Source organism: Nylanderia fulva, unplaced genomic scaffold (genome assembly GCF_048542155.1).
Source record: "Nylanderia fulva isolate GAGA-0341 unplaced genomic scaffold, ASM4854215v1 Scaffold27, whole genome shotgun sequence".
Taxonomy (NCBI): domain Eukaryota; kingdom Metazoa; phylum Arthropoda; class Insecta; order Hymenoptera; family Formicidae; genus Nylanderia; species Nylanderia fulva.
Genome location: NW_028190336.1, coordinates 1,840,949 through 1,861,819, shown reverse-complemented (window position 1 = coordinate 1,861,819; position 20,871 = coordinate 1,840,949). Strand labels below are relative to the sequence as shown.

Here is a 20,871-nt window from a genome sequence, read left to right as displayed (position 1 = left end):
CCAACGCGATTGTCATGAAAATATCTGAAAGCGCATGCGCGAAACCGTTGTGGTTGCGCGGGCCACTGCTTATTCATTCGGCATTCAGCTCTCTTGCACGCGGAAAGGCAAGCATATTCGATTCCGTGAAACATGTCTGGACGCGGCAAAGGCGGTAAGTGAAGAAAAAAAAAATAATTTCTCCATTCGTTGCACATGTGCCGGCAAACGGCGATGATGACATTTCTTAATCCGGCTCTTTCCAGGCAAGACCAAGGGGAAGGCGAAGACCCGCAGTAGCAGGGCTGGGCTGCAGTTTCCCGTAGGGAGGATCCATCGTCTCCTCAGGAAAGGCAACTATGCGGAACGTGTCGGAGCCGGTGCGCCGGTCTATCTCGCCGCCGTGATGGAATATCTGGCGGCCGAAGTGCTCGAGTTGGCTGGAAACGCAGCCAGGGACAACAAAAAGACTAGGCAAGCCCTTCCTTCGTTTCGTCGTTTTTATCTCTCTCTTTCTTCCTCTATCTCTTTCTTTTTCCTCGTTATCTCTTGCGCGGTCGCTATCTTTGTCTCTCTTCCTCTCTCTTTCTCTCTCTTTAGCACTTCGTGCTACAACTTCTTGTTTTTATCTCGCATTTATGTTTGTCGATTTCTTTTGCATTCTTATTTCTAATATCTTATGGAGAATGATCACATTTCGTTTTGTAAAAACTATTTTTCTATTGTTCTTGGTATTTGTCCCTCGAAATATATATGACCGCTATAATTTGTATAATGCTGTCTTGTTGATTTATTTCAAGGAAATTTTAATTACATTTTATTATTTCGATATTTACTAATCTTGGTTTTTAAATAATCAGACATTTTTGTTATGTATAGAAGTATATATACATATTTAATTTTGATACAAATTGATTGTGTAAATATATTTATGTACACATAATAAAATGAATCGATGGAGTTTTTGTTATATATAAACACATAATTTCTAATGATACTGAATTTAAATTATTATTTGCTAATAAGAGAGAATATTTCTTTAATTCTTATAAGTTCTCGTATAATATTTTCCTCTGTTTTTACATTTTCTATTTCTGTATTTATTTCTCATTATTTATATAGTTATTTATTTTGTTTAATTTGTGTAATTTATCATCTGCAGGATAATCCCACGTCATTTGCAACTGGCTATTCGTAATGACGAAGAGCTGAATAAATTATTGTCTGGAGTAACCATTGCTCAAGGTGGAGTTCTGCCTAATATTCAAGCGGTCCTGTTGCCAAAGAAAACTGGTACTGGTGGTTCTGGAAAAGGCGACAAAGCATCACAGGAATATTAGATTATTATACATTTATAACTCTCTTTAGAAATATGTTTTTCGTTTCATGAAACAAGAGGGAAAAAATAATATTTCTAATATATCTCAGCATATTTTACATCTAGGTACTACATTTTTTTTGCTTAATTGACAATCTGCAAACAAATAATATTATATACTGAGATTTTGGACTTAGCGCAATGTAAGCATAGTCTGGAAATTAATATAGCAGAATTGCAATTTATTCTTCAGTGTTGAAACATTTTAATCAAAACAAAATGTATTTCATAGAAACAGTAATTATACTTTCAACACAACACAAGTGTCCAGTATAGGACTAAAAGTAGTAGTATATATTCTACTATTACTTTTTCATTCATTTTCATTCTTTTCTTACATTGCGCTAAGTCCTTTCCTGGAGACTGTTGAAAGTATAATTACTGTCCATGAAATACTATAATGTTTTGATTAAGATGTTTCAATGCTAAAGAGTAATTGCAATTCTGCTATGTTAATTTCCAGACTGCTGTAACCATTAATGAATGTTTCTTGATTTATTTAAGTACAATGTTTTATTTAAATAATAAGTGTGCGTTATATATACATTTTCTCTTGGCATGATTCTCTGTTACTTCGAAGATTTTTTTTATCTTTATGCCCGTTCGATTCTATTATTTTATATTTTAGGTTTAGAACCAGATTTTTTTCATACTGCTAATAAACATTTAAAAATGTAAAAGCATTTGAATAGTTTTGTTGTATGTAAAACGATATATGCGAAAATAAATAATATTGCGTTTCCACTTGAAGTTTGGTTCGTAATAATTATATAAGACTATAATTAATCTTCGAATTATAAAAATAAAATTGATTAATACAAGAATTTAATACTTTAATATTTGGTATATTTTATATAATATAAATTTTGTATGAATTTATTTACATTTATATATAAAATTGATGAATACATTTTGCGATATATTATCTAATATTATTTGTAAAAAGTTATGAATCGATTTGTCGAAACTGGCTCCAAATTTGAAATTGGCGCTAAATGAAATCCGTCGCCATGCTAAAAGTAATTTTCAATCTGGTCGGCGTATAAGTAGCGCGTCGATTCGACGTGACATTTAATTTTCGGACAACGGAGTTTGGTCAGAAAGACCTCAAAGTGATATATTGACGTTGAACCTACCAACAAACAGCGCAAAATGTCGTCGGGCGTTATAGATATTCTTGTAGACATGGGCTTCAGCATATCCAAGGCGTAAGTTCGTAGATAAACGTTACGTCTTCCTACTCTAACCTGTGATGACATTTAATCGTTTTGTTGTATAGTGAGAAGGCTTTGAAGATCACTGGTAATAAAGGCGTGGAACCAGCGATGGAATGGTATGAATATAATTCTTCAGTATAATCTTTGTCGTGTTATTAATCATGCTATTGATTTTTTTATTTTAGGCTGCTGGCCCATTCGGATGAAGCTGAACCAGCCCCTGAACCCTCCATAGGGGAGAGTGCTCCAGCGTTAGCTGCTGACACACCGATACAGGATGATGTTGCTAGTGCTAGCAATGAACTGGTATCCACCACTGAAACAGCTAAATCCACGAAATGTGATGTGTATGTTGAAATACAAAACTAAGGTTTTAAATGTAGGAATATTTGATTATGCATTGGGATTGATACATTTTAGCTTTTTCATATAAATACTATTTTATCAGAAAGAATATGGATATTATTATATTTTTAAACTACTTTGTAGATGTGGAAAGCTGTTCAAATCTAGCTTAGAAGTTGAATTTCATGCCACAAAGTCTGGGCATAATAGATTTTCCGAAAGCACAGAAGAAAAGAAACCACTTACAGAAGAAGAAAAGAGAGAGCAAAAGAAAATATTGGAAGAAAAATTAAGGCAGAAGAGAAAAGAGAGAGAGGAACAAGAAAAGAAAGATGCACTTGAAAGGGAAAAAAATAGGATACGTTCAGGAAAGGAAATGTCTGAAGCTAGGAAAAAGTAAGAAATAAGATAATATCAATAATGGAGATATCTAAATCTTAGATCAAATATATATATAAATCAATATTTTATTTATGTAACAGATTGGAAGAGTTAGAAATGAAGAAGCTCTTGGAGCAAAGAAAACGGGAAAAAGCAGAAGAGAAAGAAGCAAAACAAAGAGTTATAGCTCAAATTGAAGCTGATAAAGCAGCAAGACGAGCTAAAGCAACTGGTGAAAATAATCAGTCAGTTAATACAGCTTCAGCTCCCTTGTCTGCAACATCTTCATCTACATCTACACATCATAGAAAGGATTATACTGAAACCAAGCTTCAGGTACTGAAATCAAATACATGTATAATACATAATATAAGAATATATTATATATACATGTAATATATTTCAAATAATACTTTAGCTCAGGCTTACTAATGGAGAAGCTTTGACACAAAGCTTTGGAAGCAAAGAACAATTATCCGCAGTAAGATTGTTTATTGAAATGAATAGGACAGATGGTAAAGACCCCTTTCAATTAATGACAACATTTCCCAAGAAAGTATTCACAGATGAAGATTATGATACACCATTGGATGTATTAGGTATTGGCATTGATAATTTATTATTATAATATACATATAATACATATATATAATTCATTACAAGTCTTATTATTTACCGATGCAATTAGTGCAGTTTTATCAATTAATATTATGCAATATTTTGCCTGATATTGTTGCAAATGCAAAATTTTTTTCTTTTTGAAGATTGTATAACATTTTTATTTAATTTGCAGGTTTGGTACCTTCAGCAGTCGTAATCGTCCAAAAGAAGGTGGAATGATGTGACCAGTGATGCTCTAATGTAAGCAAAAATGTATATTATCATACAGATTAATTATAAGACATTCATGCTAATATAATGATATTCTTTATTATAAACAATCGGTAATCTTCTCTGTAGTATGCAACTTTTTATTTTTTTTGTTATTTTGTTCTTTATGAATAACAATGATTAAAAAGATTAAATGATAAAAATTTAGATAAAGATAGAAAAACAGGTTTGGGAATCTTGTTAATTATAAATTAAACTAATTGTGTTTTGTTTATCATATAGTTATAATTTAATTTAAAGATTTTATTGTAAATATCTTAATCTAAAATATTTTTAAACTAAAACATATTTCTTTAGGCGAAGAGAAAGCTAAATTATATTATTTTTCTATCTTATTCTACAAAGATTTATTTTATTAAATTCTTACCATGATAAATTTGAATGCATATATTACATACGTATAATATATATATGCAATATAATTTAATAATTTTTATCTAGTTGTGCATACACGCACATAATGATTTCAATATTATTATTATAACTGTATTACATGATAATTGCTTGGTACATTACTCGGATATATTATCTCTTTGAATTTATTACAATTTGTAGGAAAATGATAAATGCCATCACAGTCTGTTAATTGCAATGCTTTGTCGAAACAGAGTCTTATCTCGCTTACATATAATTCACCTGTTTTCTAAAAAAAGAGTAAAACTATATATATAGATGTTTTTTATAAGAAAATTTAATATATTAAATTATTTTTTATATTTGTAAAAAAATTATTTATACAAATTTGGTTTGTATCAAAATAATTTTTTGGATATACCTTGTTTTGGACACACATTATTTGACCTTTTTTGTTTAATACCTTTTGAATTCCTGTCAACATAGTTTCTATCATATACTTTTGCCCTGGTAAAACGTTTGCTTTTGCGAGTACGTTTATCATATTGTAGGTATCGTGTAGTTTTAATCCTTCTTGAAAATATTTATATTCATTGTTTAATGCTTTTATTACAACTGCACAAGTACCGTGCTTATTCCATTCATGTTTCCAAAATGTATAAGGCTCGGATCCGTTTTGAATATCGATCCAATTTTCTTTTAATTCATCTTGCAAAGGCGCCAGAGCGCTTGCATTAAACGGTAGCGAACTATTGCAAAATTCTGGGCCTTTTGTGTTGTATTTTGTTGGCCAGATACCGTGAATAGTCCATTCGTCTCGTTTTGGTAATAAACAGCTGTGTTTTTCGGAATTTTCTTTCCATATAAAACAAGCTGTCATTGGCCACAGTTGAGTAAATATCAAAACATCAAAGTCATTGGATTTTTCGAATTGTTTTCTGTTAAAAATACATGAAATTTAAATATCTTTTTAAATTGCAGTTTGCTTCAAAGCATAACGTAAATTCTAATAAACATATACTTTTTTAAATTATTTTAGAATTATATATATATATATTTAGAAAAACACAAAAAAGTCTAAAATTATCTACATTGATTTATTTATATATTTTGTGTATAAAAAAAATAACTAATTATATGATTGAATAATGTCGTTATCTTTTAGTATTTAATAAAACAATATGAATAGTTTTCGATTGCGATTATTTGATTAATTAAAAGAAGATCAAACCATATAGAAGTTTACTTCGTGCTAATTATTTCGTCATTAAATAATTTCTCAAAAATAGTACATGTATTTTGACATTGGTATTTAATTTATCTTAAATTATAGAAATATTTTTTTTATTACATCAAGTAGTAAAAATAATTATAATTAAAATTATTATTATTATACTTATTGCTTTAAATAATTAATGTAATTGATTATTGAGAAAAGTCATAATTGTATAAAAAATATCTAAAACAAAATTAATTACATTACAATACGCTAGGACTTTCCTTTTAAATAATTTTTACGCATTTCGATATCGTATTTGTTAATATCTGTACGTGCACAGGTGTGTTAATGATAACGTATATTATCTTTATTTATCAAAATATTGACAGCGAATTATATAATATTTTGAACAATTTATTTTTATATCAACGAGTATTAAAAATTAGTTTACTTACCCATGTGTGATGCACAATAAAGATAGTAAGAAAATATACAATGCAATATTATACTTGTGCATCCTGTTAGGAAGTGAGCAAAAAATTGTTCCACGTGGAAAGAGTAGATACTGGTTCCGAGAGAAGCGTTGGAGCTAAATGAGTTCACACAACTCTCCCACTACCTTTTTCTGCAGTTGCCACCACCATCTTTTCCTGTCATTCCCCTGTATTATACATAATGTTAGGAACAGATGGTCTATCTAACTTGATTATTGTGAAATATTCAAGCAGATATATCGTGAAGATACTAATAAATATTGAAAAAGGAGCGTGTTTTTAATCACACCCAATTGAGTTTAATTGACATAATTGTGCATACATAATTGCATAAAGTAACTTATAACATTATTTTATTTTACTGTAAATTTTGTTTTAGATATTTTTTATACAATTATGACCTTTCTCAATAATCAGTTGCATTAACTATCTAAAGCAATAATTATTATAATAATTATTTTAATTATAATAACTAATTTTGATACTTGATGAATTATGATCAAAATACAGTTACTTTTAATTTAAAAGATAAATCAAATCATATAAAATTGTGCATGCTGTAATTAAAAAAAAGAGTATTTAATTAATATTATTATAATGTCATCATTATTATATTACATTTGATTATGCGTGCCAAAATTGCAGTTAGATTGCATTAAATGAGTCAAAAAATACTAAAACGACATTTTATCGAGAATCATAGCTATACATATCGAATTTGCTATAACTTAGTTTATTTATACTTATCGCCTGCAGTTTTTTTTTTATTATTGGGATATGACGCATGTCCAATAATACAAAAAAATCATGATATTACATCGTGCTCTAATATATAGTAGTACAATTTATAAAATAAATAAAAGTAATATAGATAGAAAAATTCTTGCAAGCATGCAACTAAATATATAAACGTGAACAATATAGAAACAGCATTAGATAACGCTAGATGGCATCGCTACCTTCTTTTATAATTTTATAAAAGAAGAATCACTTTTTTTTACAGAGTGCTGTAATACTACGTATATCTTTTTTTAGATTAAATTACTGCTTAATATATAAATTCTATATATAAGAATATCGTATTTTATTTTAAAATCAATGCAACATCAGATATGAATTTGACAGTATAGTAACAAAGAGAAGAAAATTTTACATTTTGCAAAAGAGTTATACGAAATTTACTTTTTTATTTAATTAAAAGTATATAACAGATTATCAATATTTTGTTATCAGTATTTTTTTTACTATAATTAATATCACGTTGACCATATTATTGCATCAACAATTGTGTTTTTATTACACAATTATATTTCAAATTTTTTATTTTTTAAAGAGTATTGAGCTAAATGTATTATAATATAGCTCAAATATATGAATAATGCAAACATTTATTAATGATCACATATTCAGCTGGCTCTTGAAATAATCCCCGATTATGAAGAGCATTTGGAAAGTTTTGTTTGGTTGCACTCTTTGCCTCAATAAATAATATAATGTTACTTTACAAATAAATAAAATAATAAGAAGAGCTAGCATATCCAACCAGTAATTTGGCTCATTCTGCAAACCTGTAAACACAAACCAAGATGTTATTTTAATTTTGATCATTTATATATTATTAAGATATAAAATCGAGACAGAGAAAATCATTAATAATATAGAATATAAATGCCGTACGTAAAATATGCATCTTAAACTATTCAAAATGACGAGTTCGGGTAGGATTATAGTTCGTACCGATAGTTCGAAAGATTTCCTTAGGCGAACTGAAATGGCAATACACTTCTTCCACTGGGCAAGGTAATCTCGGTCTATCAAAACCATACATGGATACTGTTAAAGCTTCCAATCCATATCGGATGTAACTGCTATACATGATTAATGTTCGATGAATCGGAAGAGGAGTAAAATCGCCAAAGCCTTGTACTGCGTTTAAAATCATGGCACAAGTGAGTGCTGGACCAATAAATATACCATTCTAAAAAAAAAGATACATCAGTTATTATACTTATTAATTTCAAAGAATGTTTTTTTTGTATTAAATTTTTATTATAATTCTAAACGTACTATAGAGTTGAATATGCTACCAATATTGTGTCCTATACTCTCTCCGATGAAGCTACAGACGAAGCAAGTAGAGAAAAACATGCTGGACCTATGCCACTCAAGGGGCTGTCCCGTAATGAGATAGACCATCGAGAGATATATAAAACCTAACAGTATCTGAGAAAAGATAGAGAGGAAAATTTTTTAAAATAATGTATATTATATAGACTTAAAAAATCTAACATATGAAATAATGAAAATATCTAAATAAAAAATAGCTACTACATGAAATATTTATGCTATGCAATAAAACATTTATCAGAGGAACCAACCTGTACAGGTATACTGATTAATGTAAAGGAGCAGTAATATGCGCTAAGATTGTACCAACGATTAAAGTGCTCCCGCTTCATTATGCGAATTTCAAAAGGAACTGCAACGAAAGAATATTGAGATATAATACAATCCTAAGCTGATTTTTATAAAGTTAATAGAATATAATTATTTCCAATGTCTTTTCATCTTTGACGAAGTCAAACATAATAACTGTTAATATATTATACTTACATTCCATTAACACTGGTAACATAGGTATGTACAGAAATACAATCAAACACGCGAAGCAAAACCCAAAATTGAATAGAGCCCTGGAACCATCGTTGCCCATATTCAAAAACAGTGAACCAATTACCAATCCTAAGAAAATATGTAACACTATTTTCATATAGATGTAATCCTGCAAATATACGGAAGAATATGCTTATTTAATATAGCTATAATATATAGATTTTTGAATTAGAATTAAGCTTTTTCAAATCTCTTGCATTACAATAATTATCTTAAATTATTTGGCTTTAGTAATGCAATATGTGTTCGATTCTTACTCTATTTCGATAAAGCTGTAGGAACATTCTCTTGAGTAGTGTTTTAAATTGATCAAACCAAAAGACTTTCGGATTCATCTTATCAAGATCGAGATCATATTTTGCTCGAGAAATCGGAAGAATCGGTAACTTGTTGACATAAGTGATCAGTTGTTCGGTTAGATGGGAACCATAATCGCCCGAGCAGATTTCTATTACTTAAAAAAAATATTAGAAATAATAACGTAATATCTTTTAGTATATCTAAGCATCGTTACATAATTTTGATTAAAATTAAATTAAATGTGTCTTAAAGTTTTGAGATCTTCTTTACAAAAAATGTTAGTGTTTTTCAAAATAGAACGCAGTATTAACACATATGAAATATTGAAAGAAATCATAAATCTCATGAAAAATACAATACACGAAAAACATAACTTACTGAAGTCCGCCGGATTGTAATGCTTCGGACACTCTATACCTAGGTTTTGTAAGAATGGCAACACATTATTCGGGGTTCCTCTGTAAGCGCATTGTCCGGCAGCCACGACGTAAACGTTATCAAATTTGTTAAAGGTATTCGCGCTTGGAGTATGTATGGAACATATGACATTACGTCCAAAACGCGCCAGTTTTTGAAGACTATCAATACAATAAAAAGAGGACAACTCGTCCAATCCACTGAAAAAAAATTACAAATTTTTTCTGTAATGCTTGTACAATATTAATATATTTTAGAAAAAAATTTTGCACTACGATCATCATCACGAAGATATACGTGTGAAACAAGACGTTATTTTTATTATATTTACTAGCAAATTTCAAAGTTCTTATTATGAGTAGATGTTTTATTTACTTTTTCTTATTGAATTATGTAATATTATATGTATAATTAAGTATTTTTTTACGTTTATAACTGCTTAATTATGTATATGACATATGTCATGATTGTGATAGAAAGCATTGATCAATAATTGTTTAACAATTGACGCACAAGCTTCTTCATACTGTCAGAAAGAGAGAGAGAGAGAGAGAGAGAGAGAGAGAAAATAAACGATATATGCTCTAGGTCAAGTGCATAAATTACTTATGCACTTATTCACATATTCTTACATCACAATACCTCTTACATTGCACAAAATCGTTTTTTTCTCTTTTTTTAATTGAGTAATATATAAAGTTAAGATTATACAATGAAAGAATGCTTCTGACATCTAAAAACTTAGTTCCTAAAATTAATATAAACACTATTAATACTAAAGTACGTATACAGCAATATTGCAATTTTAGAATAAAATTTTGGATAATTATTGATACATATTTTGCATTCTTATTTGAATTTTCTAGATTTATAATTTGAAAACATTGAGATTAAAAATTGTTTCTTTTCTTGCATTTTGTAACTCCAATATATCATGATAACTTTATGCAACCGTAATTTACTTTAAAAACTGTAATTACTTTGATTACTTTAGAATTTACTGTGAATTTCTGCTCTCAAGAAGCGCACAGTCACTTATACGCAGAAAAAAATTAATCGATTACGTCAAGATAAAAACGCAAAGTTTATTATTTTTCCGTTAATTCCACAGAAAAAATATAATTATCATTATATAATAGTAGTATATTTATTAGGTCTAATACTCGTAACACAGTTTAACAAAAAAAATGACTTGAATGACGAAACTAATCATTTCTTATAGTGTTTGGTGCTTTTTATGTTCCATCACGGCACAATTTTGAGATAATTACAATTAAAATACAAAGAAGAGCTATTTTCATGAACTTTGTCATAGCTACAATATGTATCGAGATGAAGAAGTTTTATTGCGATTAAAATAAAGTATGTTGTTAGGACTTTCAACCCTCAAAATGAATTTTTGGTATTAATATGGCAGATGTCATAATTTAAAAAATATTTATAGATTGCAATAAACATTTTTTAATATTAATTAGATTATTCAAACGCTAGTAGAAAAATCAAAGGTTACAATTGAGCGATTAATTCTTTGCACAAATTTTTTATTAATTCAAAATAAAAAAACGACGTTTCGACCATCTGCTTGTGGTCCTTATCAAGTATATAGTCTTTGGTGGTCAATATAATTCTCAGAATTATATTGAGAATTATATTGATCACCAAAGACTGTATACTTGATAAGGACCGCAAGTAGATGGTCGAAACATCGTTTTAAATTAATAAAAAATTTATGCTTGAGTTGGTCGTTCAATTGCAACCTTTGATTTTTTAATATTGAGTCTTGTAAACAACTAAGATTCAATAATAGGCTCTGTAATATAAATATAAATCTAAATCATAAGAAGGCGTGAAGAGCTAAACGTGGATGTTGCTATGGAAACAAATCGTGCACAAGGCACATATTACTCTTGGTGTACTAACCAAGACTTTGAAAATTGAAATAATCTTTTACTCGAGATTTTATTTCAAAAACCCCTTGACTCCCCTATCGAAATAAATAATTAAATGCGAGAGAATTGAGTCTTGTATTTTAAATTTGACAATTTTGACATAGATTCGTTATTTAGCAACCTATAAAAACCCTTTAAATTTAAATAAATATAATTAAAAGTTATTTGGTAAATAGTTAATGACAAATCACAGCTAACTTCCGCAATACATCCCATATTTAATCATCTTATTATTGAACATCTTATTAATTATAACTGACACCCAAAATTCCTTTTGAGAGTTGAACGTTTTTTTGAAGGCCTTAATCTTTATTTTGATTGCAATAAATCTTTTCGAGCACGTCACATATTGTAGCTATAATATGAAGTAGGTAAAAATATTTGCAATTTGAATTGCAAATTTCTTAAAATTGTAACGTGATAAAACAATTTAAATACCAGTTTCGTGTTTAGCGTTCAAAAATAAAACTAACAGAAACGAATAGTCTTGTTTTGATAATCGACAAAAAATTATTTATTAACTAGTCTTATTTAAGAGAATCAAAATTTGTAGGTATATATTATAATTAAGAAAATGAGATAAACAATTTTTTTGACAAAGGACGGGCTAATTATGAGCCAAACGCAATCAACAAACAATTTTTTATTTTGATACTTACGTGGTCGGTTCGTCAAGAAGAATTACAGGTGGATTATTAACTAGTTCAAGCGCGATAACCAGTCTCTTTCTTTCGCCGCCAGATAGTTCTTCTACAAGCGTGTCTCGTGTTGTAGATAATCTAAGTGTTTCCAGAATGTCGCTTATCTAAAATCAATCGTCGTATTGGCCTTCTGAAAATGTGGATTTACAACTTAAATTGATACTAAGATAGATATCAATTTTTGCTTCTTGCTATCCTCTGTCTGTTTTTAATCACATTAAACTGCTTAAATGCACATTAATATTTTTTTTTATAAAAGAATGATATTAATCGGAAATTAGATTTGACGAAATTAATATAATAATATTATTTTTAAGAAGATGCTTGAAATGAAGGTTTTAGATGAATTTTTAAATTCTTGTTTCTATTGATAATCACGTAAAAATATTTTTGAAAAGGTCTGAATTTGAAGAGAGATATACGATATACATATAATTTGATTTGTATCAGAAGCAACTGAATTTTTTACAACGCATTATCAAAAAACGTTTTATCAAGAAATGTTTAGATATAATATAGTTTCATTAAATAATTCGCTTTTGCCTGTGATCAATCTTTGTCCTTGTGTATCGAAATGACCGTGCTTACCTTGGTGTTATCTTCTAGTATAAAGCGTTAAAATATTCTGCCATAATATTATACTAAGTTACGAAAAATTATACTTACGGCGATACGTTTTTCGGATTGCGATTTTTGTCTACCAATTTTTAAGTCTGCTGCGAAGGACATCGCTTCCATAACGGTGAGTTTTGGTTGGAAGAGATCGTTCTGCATTATGTAACACGACATTTTTTTAAATTCCTGCATGTTCCGTGGTTTTTGATTGATATTTATCGCTCCACCTATATTTGTGTATCTAGATACAGAATTTCTGCTTTATAATATAAATATATATATATATATATATATTGTATTGCAAATTGCAAATATTTATAATACACGGAATTTCCTATTGTTCGTCGCTTCTCCAACTTTATGATACAAAATATACAATTATTCCAAGTATAACATTTGTCATTATGTTAATTACTGTTATTGATTATTTAACCGATACGCTATATCCTTTTGATGTTAATGATCATTGAAGTTTGCCACAAAGTTGTCAAGCGTTATGTAACTTACAGAGTTATTAAGTGCACATAATCTTATATAACTCAAACGTAAATAATTGAAACTCCTGAAGTCTTAAATAATTGTAGAAATATCGAAACGAAAATACACTGAGAAAAAAATAATGTTCAACCAAAAAAATTTTTTTAATTTAACTAAATGCGGCGGTTACGAGCTGTCAAACAAATATTTGTCAATATGAAAAAATATTATGTTCCAAATTAAGCGTTTTAGTTAACAATATTGCAGTGTATTTGACTTAAACATTTAAATATCTCAATTAAAAAAATTCCATTGACTAAACACGTTTAGTCATATTAATATTATTTTTTTCTCAGTGTAGATATGGAATGTCATAAAATATTATGTCTTTGATAATATGTATGTGTAACGTAATGATAATGTAGCAATAATTAAATTTTTATTGCAAAAAACAAATCACATTAAGAACTAATAAGAAGAAATAAAAGATATTCTGTTTTTTAATTTTAATTATAAATTATGTCTGATTGAATCTGAGAATCTAAGAATAATTAATTGAATTTCAAGTAAATATAATGACGTGATATTGATAAAACTAATCTTGCTATGGTCAACAAAGTTCATTATAATTTCTGAATATTTAATTACATACTTGTACCCGGCAAGAACATTAAGCAACGTCGATTTTCCGGCACCCGAAGGACCCATAATCGCTGTCAGTTCACCCGATTTGAATTGTCCGCTTATTTCTTTTAAAAGCATCTTTGACTCTGCAAATTTAAAATAAATATCGAATAATATATTTAAAAAATAATTTTATTTGCTAAAATAATTTTATTAATTAAAATTATTAAAGACGCTTGCTGTACAAATCCATGTTTCTTAACAAAGAAAACAAAGATAATTATCTATAAGATATTGAAATTATTGGATTCATAAATCATAAACTATAAACTTCGATAGCATTTAGAGAATTTTATTACATAGTTGATAAAACTGTTGGTTATCGTAAAAAGTTTACGTAAGATGAGATTGTGTATGAAAAAAGCATCATATATGTCACGCATTTCCTTGAGCTCATTTGCAAGATTATTTGTGTCATTCACAAACATTTTTGTTTTATTTTTTGTTTAGTGTTGAATTTCAGTATGCAAGGTTACACAAATACATATGGAATCAGTCGCTTCCCAATTATAATATAAAATGTACAGTCATTCAAATTATCATGTAACATTTATTATTACATCATGTTAATTCTTGTGATTTTCCATATAATCAATGCTTTTGAATTATTATTGAAGTTAATAAGTTGCAACGCTTAGCAAATATGCAAAATATGCTGATTTCTTTAAAAAAAAAAACAGTATATTTTGCATATTTTATTCGCACAAATTGAAAAATTAAACAAAGCTAAAGAGATATAAATAATTGTGTCATGATAGTGAAGATGTGTCTCAATGAAAATTTAAACAATTACAATGTACAATATATATATATATATACATATATATATATGCATACGTATATAGATTTGATTACGTTTACTTGTTGTACATATTTATTTACGTAAGCGAATTACTGGCCTTATTAGTGTCTTGTTATTATTATCAGATATATATATGTAGTATAATTTCATTTTTTGTAAATTCACACATCATGTATTATTTGAATTTCGAAGAGAAACAATAGCAATCAAGTTTGTATTTTGCATCGTAGGATGTTGCGTAAACATCGCTGTATACAAATTCTTGAATATTATTACTTATATACGCGCGTTATGCAATTACAAGAAAAATAAATAATGCAAATTTGCAAGTGTAACATATTGCACAAAAGCGCAACTATGTATTGCTACTAAATTATTGTCAATGAATTCTTATTTTTTATGACAAGCAAATATTCTTCTCTTATTCCGGAAAATAGCAATTAGAGCATCCATTTTTTTCCGTGCAAGACAAATTGAGTTCTCAATTAATGATTATATATCATTGATTGTTTATGAGGCTCATTTAAGTATTCATAATTAAATATCCGTATGTCTAATTGCCAGAAATAATCACGCAACGACTTTAATCACTGAAGTTTTGAAGATGAGAACAATTTAAATGTATCTAATTGTGAAGTAACTCGCAAATGGTGGTTCGCGACTTTTGACTTTAGAATCAACTTAAATACATACATATACATACATATACATAACTTAAATACATACAATACTTAAATACATGCCTGTATATATGCACGTTAAAACGTACGTTTCTCGAAAACATGTTAAATTGGTTTAAATGACTGGTGATTTCAATGTATCCTTCACAAAATGTATCAACAAAATTGAATGTATTATAGAAAAGTAATTATTTCCATAACTACGGGTTTTAAGACACACAATGTTATACGTCAAAGCATAATTTAAAAAAATTATAATGCAATTACTTTAATATTAATGTTTCACCGATTACCTAAATGTATAATACTATCAACAATTAATACAAATACACACACAGAATGGATTTTGCAAGTATATTTCTATACCATTTTTGAATTAAAAGAATTTGCTGATGTTATACATTGTGAAATGGTTTTGCTTCTTATTACTTATCACGATCATTTTGTTAATTATGAGTATATTAACATAACAACTAAATGCATGCATTATTAAAATCCTTTTAACGTTTATCTTCATGGAATTCTTTGTAAATGACTTTGTAAATTATATGTTGTCTAATAAAGTTCAACACATACATATGTAATAAAGGAGTGATTCGGAGATTATAAATTTTGAATTTAATGAGAATAACAGAATATTATATATATATGAAGGTTAGCTTATCTATAAGATAAACGTTTGCGGTGAGAAAATATTGCGGCTGCATAGAAAACGCAGCAAATTATAAAGGAGTGATTCGGAGATTATAAATTTTGAATTTAATGAGAATAACAGAATATTATATATATATATGAAGGTTAGCTTATCTATAAGATAAACGTTTGCGGTGAGAAAATATTGCGGCTGCATAGAAAACGCAGCAAATTATAGTGGCATTACGGATCTTTATTGTAAGTTGCGAATTATATACGGAATTTTCTCATGGCAAGAAATTACGGGAAGAAAGCAATATTTCTATGACTTATCTAATTACATAATGTGCATAAATGTAAGTTTTACAATAGATATAAAAATCATGATTCTTGTGCTATAAATTTATTATTTGAATGATACCGACACAGGTCTAATTGTATAAAAATAATTTTGTCATTAAAATATGAATTAAATTTTGAATTACAGATCTATTTTTTCTAACTAAAATTATGACTGCTTGTAATTAAAAAAAGTTTTTTACTGATTTATTAATTAATATGGAAAAAAGATATCAACATTTCAAGATTTTTTATATTCTATTCTTCGGAGAAAATTGTCGATTAACATGGATAAGCGAGTCGTCATCATTAAAATGCATGATTATATCATGGTTTTATCGTATATGCATTGTCGTTTTTTTTTTTAATTAACATTGTATACATTAGTGCTTACACGTATGAGAGTGTGTACACGTGTTAAACATATTAAAATTATCGCAATCTGAACATTCTTATATTATTGCTGCAATTTTTTATTTTGACGTCATTATTTTTTACTATTTAATCTACTGTGTGTTTTTCAATCTCTATCAAGAGATCTAGTCTGTATCAAATGAGAGTAAAGCGGAGAGCACATTTTTGCATAAGCGCATAAACATATGCATAAGAAATTCGATTGGTTGAATTTCTTATGCATACGTTCATAGACCAATCAAGATTCTTATATTTACGCTTATGCGCCTATGCAAATGTGTGTGCTCCCCGCTTAAGAATTGAATTGAAAATAATAAGAGATGTTGAATGAAAAAACGAGCAAAAACTTTATTCTTTGTTATGTTATTGCTGCAATTTTTTATTTTGATGTCATTATTTTTTACTATATATTTAATCTCTTTTGTGTTTTCCAATCTCTATCAAGAGATCTAGTCTGTATCAAGTGAGAGTAAGAATTGAATTGCAAATAATAAGAGATGTTGAATGAAAAAACGAGCAAAAACTTTATTCTTTGTTTGAGTCACAAATGAGTAGAATTAACGAAGTCACGTACATATATACTCCGATTTGACATAATCTTAATGACACCTTTATGTCTCCAGTTAATATATTTTAGATGAACTTAAATATTTGTCTAGTATGATATAATTATAATTTATTATAATTAAACTATATTATGATAATATAAAGATAATAGAAATAGTTTTCCTCGTTCTAGATAATTAGAACGAAGAAAATTATTTCCATATCTTTTTTATAGAGATTAGATATAATTTGCTCTTTTAATTTTATCATTAATCATTAATTTTTCTTTTTATCTAATTAAATTTCTGTTTTATCGAATCTAAACAAATTTAAAAATAATAATAAATATAGTGAAACACTTATTTATAAATCGTTTTTTTAAACTTTAATAATTTAATTTAAAATAATGGTAACTAAATTATTAAATTATAATTATATAGTAAAATATATGGTGTTTCAATATTAATTTATGATAATACTAGAACAAAATGTATGTAAAAAACAACACTTTACGTAGTGCATTGATAAAAATGCAATCTGTTATCATCTTATTAATATGTACATTATTAATTATCTTAATTAATATAATAATTGTTAGAGATAGGATTAATTAATAAATATAAAAAAGAAGAACAATGTACTGTATTGGAGGAAATCTACATATTCTGCTATAAAGCAATCTAAGTTTAAATCATTAAATGTGACAACTTTTTACTATTACTTTAATTTATTAATTTTAAAATATGTATGATTGCGCTTACCTTTTTTAGGGCTCGGCACGACATACGTCAAATTATTAAATTCGATGTCCACCGCGGCCATTTTCGACGCATATGACACAGTACGTACTAAATTTTTGTCATGGTCGAGGATTTTTTTTACAATTTCGCCGTTACCGGCTTCCTTTATGTTTCTTGTAGTGGATTCCATAATTATTTTGCCACTGGAGTTCTGAGAACGATTTATCTCCAACTTGCGGATGTCATTATCCGATATATCCTCTCTTCCGTAAAGAGCAAGCTAGCTTCCGAGTAGCAAAAAATTGTTCGTTATTACTAAAGAAGAGTACGGATGATAACTGAAAACATATGTACATAAACGTAAGACATATACAAACTGATGCTATAAAATAAGAAAGGAAACTTATTATTGATACGTACAGAACTATGTATACGTATAGAAGAAATTAATAACATTAAAAGATCATGTATGAAAAGAGTCACAGGCTAAATAAGAGCCAGATGCAGACAAAGTTTAAAATTTTTCTTTAATTATTTTAAACGTTTCGGTCCTTTCTTTGGACTCTTTTTAGCTTTTTGTATTATTGTTATGTATTATTTATTGCATTATGTATTATGCACATGCATTACTGCATTTAGGATATTGCAGGTCGTCTAAAGAAATTTTCTCATTCTCTCCTTTCTTTTATAATCTTCTTTATAATTTTATATGCTGCCACGTATGTGAAATAGGATAAATATCCAAGGTGAATGACAGTGATGTAGTTCCGACTTTATATTACACGCATGCGCCATTACGTAAATCTTATTCAGCGCGTTGAACTTTGGCTGAGCGTGTTCGATCGAACATCCGTCCGAGAATTATGATATAATAAACTATGTACAAGTAAATATATATCGCGTGAAACACACACACACACACACAACGATAAATAGGATTGCAACTAGATAAAAAAAAACGATGATTAAGATGGTCAAGTAATTAATTTTTAAGAAACCTTTTGCTGTATGAATTTTTTACATTGAAATTGACTCAATTGAAGATAATTGAAGAAACGATTTATCAGTTGATTCATCCGTTGTTTACTCCGTCGTTAATTTTCATCAATATATACACGAATTAAAGAATTTAACTTATTTACTATTTTTATCTTACAAGTAAACATTGATTTCCTGCGTTACTTTTCTAACTTTTTCAATTGTGACAACTTTTATGCTCTTTTCCGCTTTGTTATCTTGTGTTTGAGAAAAGTCATATACATATTTGCATACACATTTGTCACTTATCATAGAGTATACGGCATGTTGATTGGAAGTGTTGATATTTGATAAACGCACTTCCGACATTTGATAAGTATAATTCCATGGTTTTTGTGAGAAATTATATTTTAATTATATTTTTCATACGAACTGAATACATGTTAGTCTTAAGATTTTATCTATATTTTTAAATTTAAATAGCTTTGCACATTGTGTGCATCATTCTATTGATATTATTCTAAATACAATAATAACAAATTATACATACACATAATTATTTTTCCATAATATGTCTATAGAATAAATATTGAAGAAAATATTTGGAGAAAATATTTGATTAATCTAAATTTTCTAGCTGTTGTTATTAGACGATAAGAATACAGATAAGAGAACGATAAGAAACAAAGAAGATACATTCAGGAAACAAATTTATCTGTATACCTCTTTTTTTATAGTTTCATATATCGCATAAATAATATTTTGCACTTTCTTATTTATTTACAGTTTCACTTATTTCTTGATTATTTAATTTTATTTTTGTACAAATTATCGCAGTTTTTTTATTTTTTCCTTTGTAAATTTTCTTTTTGATTCTTTTTATTTCTTCTGTTTTTTTTTCATGCATTGCATTCAATTATATATTTTATCTCTTTAACTAATCTTGATATTAAAATTCTATCCAAATTAAAGTTGAATAAAAAATAAAATTAAATAAAAAATATAATTAACTTTAATATTTTTAAAGAATAATTTTTCGAAAGTTTTAAATTTTGAAAATCTATGACTTGCAGCTTAATAAATTATTACATATATTCGGTATTTTAAATGAGACAAATTATTTCTGAATTATTTTGAAGTAATAAAATAACAGCTATATATAAAGAGACATGTTGTAAGAAGATTTTACACGTGAATTCGATAAAAACTTACGAATTGTCCCAATAAAATGCTTGAATTTTGCGCGTCACCGCTTCAGCGTAGCTATTAAACGGAAATACGGTGGCATTGGTGATTTGCAAACAATGCACGTTGATGTCACATCGATGGCACAACGTGATCTACTGATTAACACGACAACCTCACCAGGGATAAGAACTATATAGGCGAGAAGGACATTAGTCAGCGAATACACAGCGCGCTGCCACCAGCGGCAGTAGACTGACTCGGAAATAACATTTGGTGCTCCCGCACAGCTGTGTACATCTTCCCTTCGTGTATATGTATAGCATGACTCTTGGAATGAGCGTTCATTACGTCACAACACACACATTACACACAACGTGACTGCGACTATACACAATAATGTCATGACTCTTTGCATCGCAGTTTGGGTGACAAATAAAATGTGGACTGAATTAAAGACGGCGATTTTGTGATTCTAGA

At 28.1% G+C, this 20,871-nt stretch overlaps 4 protein-coding genes across 7 annotated transcripts; 2 read left to right on the top strand and 2 right to left on the bottom strand.

The window, feature by feature from the left end:
* The first annotated feature begins 22 nt into the window (after positions 1–22).
* LOC114931450 (histone H2A) lies at positions 23–2,107 on the top strand. The gene is made up of 3 exons (XM_029303490.2): positions 23–154; positions 246–453; positions 1,142–2,107. The coding sequence occupies exons 1-3, from the start codon at positions 133–135 to the stop codon at positions 1,317–1,319; spliced, it is 408 nt and encodes a 135-aa protein (XP_029159323.1). The 5' UTR covers positions 23–132; the 3' UTR covers positions 1,320–2,107.
* A 276-nt stretch (positions 2,108–2,383) lies between these two features.
* Positions 2,384–5,290, top strand: LOC114931504 (UBX domain-containing protein 1). The gene is made up of 7 exons (XM_029303586.2): positions 2,384–2,565; positions 2,637–2,690; positions 2,760–2,921; positions 3,064–3,315; positions 3,402–3,636; positions 3,719–3,899; positions 4,094–5,290. The coding sequence occupies exons 1-7, from the start codon at positions 2,510–2,512 to the stop codon at positions 4,138–4,140; spliced, it is 987 nt and encodes a 328-aa protein (XP_029159419.1). The 5' UTR covers positions 2,384–2,509; the 3' UTR covers positions 4,141–5,290.
* Positions 3,894–6,371, bottom strand: LOC114931505 (ribonuclease Oy). 2 transcript variants are annotated; one of them, XM_029303588.2, is made up of 4 exons: positions 6,220–6,371; positions 5,009–5,483; positions 4,559–4,834; positions 3,894–4,156 (listed from the first exon to the last, which is right to left on the bottom strand). In XM_029303588.2, exons 1-3 carry the CDS (start codon positions 6,279–6,281, stop codon positions 4,670–4,672), a joined length of 702 nt encoding a protein of 233 aa, XP_029159421.1. In that variant the 5' UTR covers positions 6,282–6,371; the 3' UTR covers positions 3,894–4,156; positions 4,559–4,669. The 2 variants fall into 2 exon arrangements, with proteins under 2 accessions (XP_029159421.1, XP_029159420.1); XM_029303587.2 differs by having other exon boundaries at positions 4,967–5,483; positions 6,220–6,370.
* On the bottom strand, positions 6,220–20,675 carry LOC114931430 (ATP-binding cassette sub-family G member 1). Of its 3 annotated transcripts, none has more exons than XM_029303453.2 (12): positions 20,419–20,675; positions 18,250–18,566; positions 14,043–14,160; positions 12,965–13,154; positions 12,257–12,402; positions 9,610–9,848; positions 9,189–9,385; positions 8,872–9,040; positions 8,637–8,737; positions 8,326–8,481; positions 7,996–8,236; positions 6,220–7,826 (listed from the first exon to the last, which is right to left on the bottom strand). In XM_029303453.2, exons 2-12 carry the CDS (start codon positions 18,416–18,418, stop codon positions 7,657–7,659), a joined length of 1,896 nt encoding a protein of 631 aa, XP_029159286.1. In that variant the 5' UTR covers positions 18,419–18,566; positions 20,419–20,675; the 3' UTR covers positions 6,220–7,656. The 3 variants fall into 3 exon arrangements, with proteins under 3 accessions (XP_029159286.1, XP_029159287.1, XP_029159288.1); XM_029303454.2 differs by having other exon boundaries at positions 18,250–18,512; XM_029303455.2 differs by having other exon boundaries at positions 18,250–18,508.
* Between the last annotated feature and the right edge of the window lie 196 nt (positions 20,676–20,871).